The 11,244-nt window shown below is 40.1% G+C and overlaps 1 protein-coding gene across 2 annotated transcripts; it reads left to right on the top strand.

Moving 5' to 3' along the window:
• Window positions 1-1,339: 1,339 nt before the first annotated feature.
• LOC118832739 (cytochrome c oxidase subunit 7B, mitochondrial) lies at window positions 1,340-7,603 on the top strand. 2 transcript variants are annotated; one of them, XM_036740074.1, is made up of 4 exons: window positions 1,340-1,593; window positions 3,531-3,623; window positions 5,032-5,156; window positions 5,578-7,603. In XM_036740074.1, exons 1-4 carry the CDS (start codon window positions 1,554-1,556, stop codon window positions 5,653-5,655), a joined length of 336 nt encoding a protein of 111 aa, XP_036595969.1. In that variant the 5' UTR covers window positions 1,340-1,553; the 3' UTR covers window positions 5,656-7,603. The 2 variants fall into 2 exon arrangements, with proteins under 2 accessions (XP_036595969.1, XP_036595970.1); XM_036740075.1 differs by lacking the exon at window positions 3,531-3,623 and having other exon boundaries at window positions 1,454-1,593.
• Window positions 7,604-11,244: the final 3,641 nt, after the last annotated feature.

Below are 11,244 nucleotides of genomic sequence, written 5' to 3'. Positions count from 1 at the left end.
TGAGATAATTTTGATCCGCGAAGACGATATTCTGTTCGTAAAATCATAGGGCTTTCCAGCACTTCCCTTTTCCAGGAATTAAAAACTGCCCATATTCTACCACTTTTAAATAACAGCACGATGTAGACTTTTTTTGGTCCCAAGAATTTTTCGAACAAAGATTCCAAAAAGAGACAAAGAAAAAAGGCATGAGAGTAAATAATCAATCGTTGTAATTTTTTTTGAAAAAATTTGTAATAGACATCACTAGCTTAATAAAACCCAGAATCTATCAAGTGTTTTACTACTCAATAGGTTTAGTGGGGACAGGCAGCAAGTGGGGGGTGGTTTGACATGGGGTTGGAGACTGTAGGCAGGGTGAAATGGGGTGGAGTGGATAGAGAGAGAAGAAAAAGAGAAAGTTTTTTTTATTTTTATTCATTTTGCTTATTTGCCAGTCAATTTCTAGGCTGTCTATGGCAGCACTCTGCAGGCTTTAAATTATGCAGGTCGCATAATAAAAGCTTTTGGGGTTTTTTCCCCCTTTCCTTTCCGTTTTAAAAATGGTTGCTGGAAGATGAATTTGAGGCTCAAGATCTTCCTTCTCACCCCAGCACCCCCACAAGATTGTGTTTAGTGTTCAATCAACAGTTAATTCAGCTGTCCCTAAAGTAAGAAAAGCATGCCAGTTAATTTTCACTAAGTTAAGACTATGCCTTGTTGTTGAGGGAGGAGGTTAGAGATTTCCCTTTCTCTAGTACCTGCAATGTATCCTAGTAAGTTCTATCTAGTGATTTTATGAGAAATATGACAGTATCTTCTTCACATCCCTCCTCTCAAGTTACAAGAATTTAGATATAATATTAGTGTCCATTTTTTGGTTCTTTACCCTCAGAGCCACATTAAAAAAATGAGTACTGATACATAGTATTATTGTAATGACCAGGATAGGGTCAGAAAGACAAAAGAAAGAAAGAAAAATAGCCCAGAATTACTAAAGAGTGTGGGGGGGGGAGGGACACCAACCTAGCGTGTCAGAAGTGGGATTCGACCCCACGCCTCTATGCGGGGGCCAGAACACCCCATTTTGGGGAAGGACAGACGTCACCTAGACTCTGACTGCACTGCGGCAAAAACTATATGATTACATCATGGAAAAGGGAGGAGGACTGTACGTAAATTTTCTGATCAGACCCAGGGTCGAAATCACGTTTCTTGCCCAGGAATACAATTTTTAATAGTCCCTAACGACACCCTGCCCCTGCCTCCGCCCCCATTCTATCTGGAATTCCAGGGCTTTTCATTGGTAAATCCGGGATCAATGCTCTGTTGTGGCTGCTGTTCGTTCGTTTCCTAAACTACATTTCCCAGCAATCGTTTCTCACTTCCTCCGCAGTAAAAAGTTCTGCAGTTCCGACGAGAAATCACAGGGATCGCGAGAGTTACGGTTCCCCTTTAGTGAGCGCCGCAGGTCGCCATTTTGTTTCTTTTGACTTCTCGCAAGGGCGAAGCACCGCGCTTGGCGCGCTGTCGACAACCTGAGTCCCCTGTGGTTTCTTCTGGCTCTTTTGGCGATGTTCCCTCTGTTTAGGAGGGCCTTGAGCCGCTTTTCGGGTAAGCAAATTTCCTTTTTCTTGTAGACAGATTATCCCTTGAAAATCCAAGCCGAACCTTCAGATAACCTTGAATCCCTTTGTTCTCCCATCGAGGCCACTTAATTCTTTAGAAAGCACCCATCGCCTCGGTTTGCGAACAGTGCTGTCTAACAGGCTTGCGGGGGAAGAGGTCCTCTTCAGTCCTTAGCGTTTCTGGGCATCTGCTCGCCAGGGACCCAGCTATGTTTCCCGCCACCTCGGAGCTGTCACTCGGTGCTCATGCTGGGTGAGGAAGCCTAGCCAGCTCTCTGTTGTCTTAGTGACCTTGGTAAAAGACCTCGAAGGGTCCACGGGGGTGCTGCATGCCCTCTCCTAAAATTAATCCAAGGATAGACACTGGCTCCCCCAACCCGCTCTGTGCCATCGCCAGGGTCGCGGTGACTTTGAGGGGAAGGACACTCACACCCTTACCATCCTCTTGGTTTCTGTATTTGCCCGGGCTTTATCGCTACGCCCAAGGACACTTTCACTTCTCCCCTGGGGCACAAGAAATTAATTGTGCTTGCGGGGGGCATTTATTTCTCTGTATGTTGAAGGTTGGTCTCTCCAAAAACAGTTACCTCCTCCCAGCCTTGCCCTTATCAAAATTAACCTGGTACATTGGCCCATTGGGGGCCAAAATGTGTCTTGCGTTCGGGATTTCCCGTTAGACTGTTTAGAGACCTGATTTCTGTTACTAATTTGCCCCGCACCGTATGACCTTGAGCATCACCTTTCAATGTTATTTGCTCTAACCCTTTTTTCTCTGCTGCAGGGGGCGGGGCTGGGGGCTGTGGGTGGGATCCTGGGAGTGTGCTTGTATTATTGTCTTCGGAACCCCAAGGCACCTTCTAAGATGGCTACTAAAGATCTGGTTCAGCCCACCTTTGTCACAGTGAAACCCCGAATTCCTACTCCTGCAATGCGCTAGGCAGAAGTCACATGACCTATGCGGCAAACCCACCCCATCCCACTTGCCTGAAAAGAAATTGTTTCTCTTTTGAGGTGTCTAAGGAAATCAGGGAGGTTTCATCTCTATCAGGAAAGAGTCTCTATGATATTGTGTAGTTTGCGTAGCCAATTTTTTTCAGCCTTTCTAGGAAGACTTTGAATGAACCAATGAGTGAATGAATGAAACTTTTAAGCTAATGTGTCAGCCACTGTGCTAAGCGCTGGGGATACAAGAAAGCAAGACATTCCTTTTTTTTCCTGGAGCTTACTTTCCAATTCTGATAAGACTAAACACATAAAAGGGCTAGAGTTCTCTAGCTAGAGCTAGAGAAGAGGGGTAATTGGGGACTTGGTAAAATAAGGTGAAAGCTCACTGGGACTTGGCGGGGAGGGCAGAGATTAAAAGGATGAGGTCCAACAGACGCCTCCCCCTTTCTCTTTTTAGTCAATTTTTATGCGCTTTGCAGGGTGGCTCATAGCCAAGGTATGATATATAAATGGATATTCTTTAAGTTGTTCAAGGAAATAAAATATTAATGTCTAATCATCTTTTAAATAAAATTCTCTTCCTGTTTACTTGCTAGGAGGAAGGGAAGGAGATGGGTCTCGTGGGGTCATGTGGACAACCTGGACTAATTATATCGTGATCATCCCGGTGCTATTTCATCATTAGCATGTGGAGATCTTGGACTGGCTCTCATAAGAGACCACTTTCCTTTACTTGTTTAAGAATAATAGCATGTTTGTTAAAACTGGAAGGGGCCCTGGAGATGATCTAGTCCAGTGGTGTCAAACTCAATTAGAAATGGATCCCTGCAGGCCGATAACATTCTCTACAGTGTATTGAATTTTTATTTATTTTGTGAAATACTTCCCACTTACATTTGAATCTGGTTCGGCCATACTCGGGAGTTTTATTGGCTGAGAGTTTGACACCTGATTTGGTCCAACCCCCTCATTTTACAGATGGGGAAACAGAGGCCCAGAGAGGGGAGGTCCCCAAGGACCTCACACAGCACAACTCCCAGGCCAGTGCCTCGCTGCCACTAACCTCAAGAGGTTAGTACAGTAAATGTAATTTTAAGTTTTATGTCACCCATAGAGCATGTTTTGAAACCTAGCTGAATTCAAGACATAGGGAACTGGGCGGAGATTATTTGGGAAAGGGCCTAAAGAAATTTATGCATGCTATTATGTGGTCATAGGGCAGCTCCATTACATCTTATTGGGAGGGGGTGCAATAGGAGAGGCATTGGGAGGAGGCGTGACAAACAACCACACTTCAAGATTTTGAAACTTTTCTTTTTTTCCACCAGGTTTATACAGGATCATGCATTTAGAAATCATCTCTTCTAATCCCCTCATTTTACATGAGGCCTAGAGGGGTTAAGTGACTTGCCCAAGGTCAAAGGCAGGAATTTGAGCCTAAGTCTTCTGGTTCCTAGTGCTGCTTTTTGCATTGCTTAAATTATGTGACAAAGGATCAATCAATAAAACATCAGTTAACTGGTGAATGGAATACTCCAAATATGGGGAAATAGATTCTGTTAAAAGTAATTTCTTTACTATATAGTTGTCACACATGTGGGTGGGGAGACAAGTTATGCTTTTTATTTATTGTGTTCCAATGATATAATTGAGTTTGAATTTATTTGCCCTTGCACCTCATAATTTGGTAGCATATCTCTGATTGTAGCATATTATCATATTTTGCAGGTGATACATCATAGTGGATAGAAAGGACTGGCCTTGGAATTGGGGAGACCTCAGTGCCTCGGAGTTGAGGATCAATCAATTAATTCAATTACTAGTAGCTAAAATCCTAATAAGTATGACACTTCAGATAGGAAATCTGTATCATGATTTCTTGTGCAGTGTTTGAGACCCTTCTTAGTTCACGCTGCATAAGATGTTCTAAAAAGTGGAGTTGCAGTAACAAACATTTTATGAATGCCTGTGAAGGGGCAGAAAATTGAAATTTTTCCTTCATCATTTGGAGGCATTGCCATTACTCATTTATTTAAAGAGTACAGTGAGAAGAGCTGGCTCTGGAGTCTAGAACCTGGGTTCATATTTTTCTTCTGAGCTTACTACCTGTGTGACATTTGGCAAATCACTTAACTTAATCTGGTCCTCATTTTCTTCTCTTTAAAATGAGGATATTGAACTAAATGACTCGAAGTCCCTTCTAGGTTCTAGATCTATGATCCTATAGTCTTGAGTTTGAGGGAAAAGTGTCTTTTATTTTGGGTCTGGGTGAATTTCTCCATACTATGGTCATTCTGTGATTCTGTTTGTCTTCCTTCCTGCTTTGTTTTATGCTTTTTTATATTTTCACTTTAAGCAAACATGAGGTGTTCAGTACCATAAAGTCATATATCTACTTGTCCTTTATGATTATTATGAATAACAATCAAATCTGCTCTGGTTTCTTGGCAACTGATATACTTCTTTGTTTTATTTTTAGTTCGCAGCTTTCAGCAAACTGTTGAAAGGCAGAACCACCAGGACAGGCTGCCTAATTTTCACGATAAGTATGGCACCCCAATATTGCTCAGTGGAGCCACTTTCTGTCTTGCCATTTGGGCATATGTAAGTACCATTGCATCCCCCTCTTAGTACAGAATTATTGCTAAGGGAAATGTGGGATGAAAGATAATTTGCTATTAGATGAAAGTATTTACCTCTTATATTTAACAGAGACTGTAAGTAACCAAGAGTTAATTATTTGTGGTTCTAACCAGTGAAAAAAGTGACAGAGAAGTTCCTGGGTATGGGGCATTATTCACTAGTTGTGATGTGGCTGTGGGAAGTAAAATTTTGAGAGGAAAAGTGTCCAGTACGGAAATGTAAGATCTGTGAAACTGAGCACTTTCCATGGATGTATACTTTAGGTTGATGAGAGTAGCCTGGCTTTTCCTTTCCTTTACAAGGGAATTGTAAAGGAAATTGGCTGGGGAGGCATGTCTAAAGTTTGGAAATGTATAACTGAGAATCTTTTTTAATTTTATAGGCGGCTACACAAATTGGAATTGAGTGGAACCTGTCCCCTGTGGGCAGGGTGGTCCCAAAAGATTGGAGGAGCCAGTAAAGGAGAAATTCCTTTTCATCGAAGCTGGCCAAAGCTGGCGTCATTCTGGATTGTTCCAGAATTAACATAACGAAGTAAAGGTAGTCTGTTATCAACTGTAACGTGGCATTATTAATGTAATAAAATGCATTTGAAATCTTTGTTGTGTAGATTTTGTTCATTTCCCATATAAAAGAGCCTGTGCTCTAATTAGCTTAATGGTCTTGTGAATGTATTTGTATTAATATTAAGGAGCACTGTTGCATTTCTACATTAGCTTTTCCCCTATCCAACAAATGAAAATTTGGATACCACAGAGAAGCTAACTTTGCAGTACTTTTAACTTAATGTAGTTCAGAATTAGCTGTGAGTTCACAAAGCTATATCCCATGTTACCTGAGCTCCCAAGAGTTTGATATCAAGGTAGCCACCCAATTGCCATTATCCGTTTAGGTACACTTGCTGCTTTATCTTCTGTTTAATAAATCAAGGGGCCATGAGATGTAAAGGGAAAGATGTCCCCTTCTAGAATTCCCATAATCAATGAGAAAGGCCCTTCATCCTGATCAAACATTTCCTGACAAATAGTCATCCAGTCTCTGTTTAAAGACCTCCAGCTGGGGGGAATCCACTGTTTTCCTAAGATAGCCCCTTCTACATCAAAGCTAAATTTGCTTCTTTTATGACTTCCATCCCTAATTCTGCCCTCTGGGGCTAATCAGAATTTTTCTGATCCCTCCTCTTTCAGATAGCTCTTCAAATAGTTACACTAAAACATCCTGTGGTCTGTGTATGAAATGATCCATTCGTTAGCTTGAATCTAGATTTTGTGGCTGTGTTCATGTAAATGTCATACATTCTCATTTTCAAATGAAAACTTTTGTAACTTTCATGCCAATTGAAAATTGCCTCCTATCCCACCCCCGGAAAAGAAAACCCTTGTAACAAATGTGTATAGTCAAGTAGAACAAATTCCTGCATTTACCATGTCCCCAAAATGCCTTGATAGATACCCTCTTTCGTCAAGGAAGTAGCTAGTATGTTTCGTTATGAGTCCATTGAAATTGTGATTGGTCAGTGCAGGCCTTTCAAAATTGTTTATAGTGTTATTGTATAAGTTATTTTTCTGGATCTGCTCATTTCATTCTGCATTAGCTCACATGAGTCTTCCCATGTTTCTCTGAAAACATCTCCATCATTTCTCATGGTGCAGTAGTATTCCATGACATTCATGTAGCATAATTTGTTCAGCCATTCCTCAAGTGATGGGTATCCCCTTACTTTCCAGTTCTCTGTCAGCACAAAAAAAAACATACCTTGTTATCAATATTATTCATATGGGTCATTTTCCTTTATCTTCCCTCTCTTTGAGGGTATGGTCTTAGTAGTGTTGCTGGGCCAAAGGACATGTGCAGTTTAATAACTTTTTTTCAACATTGTTCCAAATTGCTTTCCACAATGGCTGGGCCAGTTCACAGTTCAACCAATGAATGGTTCGTTACTGTATCCATTTTTCCACAGCCCCTGTAGCATTTGTCTTTTTCCTTTTTTGTCAACTTTTCTAATGATAGACAATAAGATATAGTTTGCATTTCTCCAGTGATTTGGAGCATTATTCATATGTGTGTTGATAGCTTGGATTTTTTTGAAAACTGCATTTTCATATCCTTTGACCATTTATCAATTGGGGAATGGCTCCTGTTCTTATTAATCTGAATTAATCCCCTATGTGTCTTATCAGAGAAACTTGCTGCAAAAATTTGCCAGTTATTTGCTTCTCTTCTAATTTTGTCTGCATTGGTTGTGCCAAAACTTGAATTTTATGTAATCAAAATTGTCCATTTTATCTTAAATTGGCTTTTGCTAGATAATGCAACACTGGGGTGGGGGGGAGAAATACATGTTATGTGCTTTGCCAAGTGTTTAAAAATGTGCTTGTTGTGCAAAATAAAATTTCATTGAAACCAAAGTAGACTGGTAGTATGTTCTTATAGCAGGGTATTTGGCTGAAGAGTTTGTACACTGACTGTTGCAAATTTTCTCTTCAGCTTGGAAAATGTTGAGTATCACTACAGAATTGGTGTGTATCTGTTATTGAAAGGCCCTGCATTTGGAAACTGCAAAGCTAGCTTCAAATCCTGATTACGATATTAGTTGTTTAACCTTAGTCAATTCTCTTGGTCTTTGATGGCCAATGGATTTTTTGAGAGACCTTTTGAGATCATTTGGATGAACACTTGACTTTTCCCTTGAAATATTAATATAAGCTAAAATTGCTATGGAACTAAAGTGAGAATAGAAAGATGGTAGCTTAGCCATGGAAGTATAACGTAACTCATTTCAGTCTGAAGCTACATGACAAGGAAGTGTAGTCTCCAGAAACCAGTAGAAATTATTTCAGTGTTTCTTTTTTTTTCAATGCAACTTACACAAACTATAAGAATTAAATCACCTGTCAAATGTTTTCTCTTTTTTGAAATGTGAAGAAATAGGTTTTTGAGGTTTGTTCACTAGCTAGAAAAGCCTTAGTTTTGACCTTTTTAAGCTGTAGCCAGTTGAGAAAGTACTTTATGAAGTACAGAAGCAGCATTCTAGGATGCCACCCTATCCTAGGACAAATCATAAACAATTTAAAACCCTTTGCTATATTGGATCCAGCTTACCTTTCCATATCTATGGTACTTTACTCACCCTCATACAATCTACCTTCCAGCCAAAGTGGCCCAGAGCATGATAACCAGCATTTATATGTTCTCTATTATGTTTTAAGTGTTTTACAAGTTACTTTATCCTCACAACAACCCCTGAGAGGTAGGTCTAATTTTTCTCCCATTTTAGAGTTGAGGAAACTGAATGACATGTTAAATGATAGTAAGAGTCTAAGGTGGTATTAGAACTCAGATCTTTCTGGCTGAGGTGCATCTTGTTACTGGAGCTTAGAGGGATTGGAAAAGGTTTCCTGTAGAAGAAGGTGGGATTTTTTACATTTAATTGACATCACATTTCTTGCCTTCTCAACGGGTGGGGGAGGGAGAGAATTCATATATCAAAATTCTAAAAATAAATTTTTGAAAATATTCTTTAAAAGGTGGGATTTTAGTTGGGACTCGAAGGAAGATCGGGAAACAGAGGTAGAGGTGAGAAAGGAGAGCATTTCAGGTGTGGGGGACAGCCAGAGAGAATGCCCAGAGCTCAATTATGGAGTATCTTGTTCATGGAACAGCACAGAGCCCACTGTCACTGGATTCAAGTATACGTAGTGGAGGAGTGGGGTTGTAAGGTGTAAGTGAAAGGGAGGATAAGTCAGAAAGGGCTTTGAACAGGAAACAGGATTTCGGATTTGAACCTGAAGGTGATAGGAAGCCACTGGAGTTTAATGAGCATGAGAGTAACATAGTTGGACCTGCAAGTCAGTTAACCACTCAGACCTTTTGTTTCCTCATCTACAAAGTTGAGATCACACTTGTACTACTTGTTTCCCAGGATTGTGAGAGAAGCATTTATCAAACCTTAAAGTACTATAGAAATGTTAAATGTTATACACATAGAAAGGTACGGTGAGGACTTGCAACCTAATGATTAGGGTTGAAAAGTAAGATTCTGCCTGTCAATAGTTTTGAAGATCATGCTATTCTAATGGCAGGAAGCCTTCTTTCATGGACTTGACCATGCTTACAGTCAAGGGTTTTGGTTCTTTTTTGCACCCTTCAGATCTCCCAAGAAATGATTTTTTCCATACAGAAACAAGTTGTCACCTTGAGACTTTCAGTAATTCTAAGGTTTGAAGAGGCCTGAGATCAGATTTACCTTACCTTTAAGTGTTTTTCTGTCTGAGAACCATCACTGACCCTTGAGAATATATGTGTGCTACATGAGCAATCACTTTTTAAAGAGTTGGACTCTCCTGGCGTGTGTGTGTGTATCATACAAATAATGTGCTTTTCTCCCATTTAATTTTTATTTTCCATTTAAAATTTTTCTTTCCAGTAAGCATAGAGAGAATTGCTAGATATGCAAATTTGAAGAGTGTAAACCCTTTGGAAAAGACTTCTTAGAAGTGAAGGGATAGGAAATATTTTAAGTGAGGGTAAATGCAGTATTACTGAATTTCCCTAATATTTTCACTCTAAAATTAAATTCCTCCTTTATCTGGGAACTAATCTGCTATTGTCCTTAATCATCTGATGTGTAATGAGCATGATATGTAATGGGAGTATCTGTAAATTAGGGATGGTACTTGTACTGCTGGTGGCACAAAGTAATTGTGTCTCAAATTTTTGGCAACCTTCAAGCACTACAGAAATGTGACTCATCTATTAATTTTGGAGAATTTACATCTTGTTCCTATAAAAGAGACTTGACAACACTTTCAGGTTAGAAAACCTTTCAGAATTGCTGAAAAGAGACACAAGATGGCCAGGAAGCAGGCCACTTTGCTTCTTCAGCAAATCATGGGGTGTGCAATGAGGGGATATGACCTAGGTGGTATCTTATTACCAAAGAGGATGCTAGAGCTTTGAAGCTGGGGGGTAAGATACCTAGAAAACTGAAGTGGAAGTACTGGGAGAATATTACTCTCTTCCTCCTAAGGTATTTTTCTAGACCATCCTCCTTTGAAAGCTTAGACAAAGAAATATTCTGATGGACAGATGCCTTGCTAATAGGTTCAGTCATTTTCTCAGCAAAGATACTGGAGTGGTTTGCCATTTCCTTCTCCAGCTCATTTTACAGAGGAGGAAACTGAGGCAAACAGGGTGAAGTGACTTGCACAGGGTCACAAAGCTAGAAAGTGTCTGAGACTACATTTGAACTGAGGAAGATAAGTCTTCCTGAATGCAAGCCCAATGCTCTATCCACTGTGCCACCAATTAGAATTTATTAAATGCTTACTATGTGCCAGCCACTGTGTTCAGTGCTGGAGACACAAAGAATGCAAAAACCAGTCCATGCCTTAAAGGAGCTTATAGTCAAATTGGGGGGTGGGTTGTCTAACATGCAAACAACTATATACAAACAAAATATAGACAAGATAAATCAGAGTCATTTCAGAGGGAAGACATAAGGTTAAGGAGGACTAGGAAAGGCTTCTTCTAGAAGGTGGAACTTGTGCTGACACTTGAAGGAAAACAGGGAAGCTAGAAGACAGAGATGATGTCCCGAAAGAGGCTGAGTCTATTGTCTTCGAAAGGAGGTGAGGGTGCTATCTGAAAAATCTCCAGGATTTAAGCAATGCCTGCTCAGTCTCCTTTAAATATTGTGTCCCAGAAAGATTACAAAATGGTTTCATGTGTTTCAACCTTGAGATTCCAAAGCTGGACATTGGCTCCAAGAACATCAAAAATATTCACAGCATTTTCTGCGATAGGAAAATAAAGGGAAAAAATGGGTGGCCACCATTTGGAGAATCACTGAACAAAATGTCTTATATGGGTGTAATGGAATATTAATGCTTTCAAAATGATGAATAGGAGAATTTCAGGGAAATGTGTGAAGACTTATGTGAGCTGATGCTGAGTTTGCACCATATATAATGACTACAAAAATTGGGAGTGGACCTGTGATTTAAATAATACAGGGAACTCTTGGGGGAGGAAAGTCACTCCACCAGTG

Source organism: Trichosurus vulpecula, chromosome X, assembly GCF_011100635.1.
Source record: "Trichosurus vulpecula isolate mTriVul1 chromosome X, mTriVul1.pri, whole genome shotgun sequence".
Classification (NCBI taxonomy): domain Eukaryota; kingdom Metazoa; phylum Chordata; class Mammalia; order Diprotodontia; family Phalangeridae; genus Trichosurus; species Trichosurus vulpecula.
The sequence above is the reverse complement of the archived record's forward strand: the minus strand, read 5'-3'. Positions and strand labels throughout refer to the sequence as shown.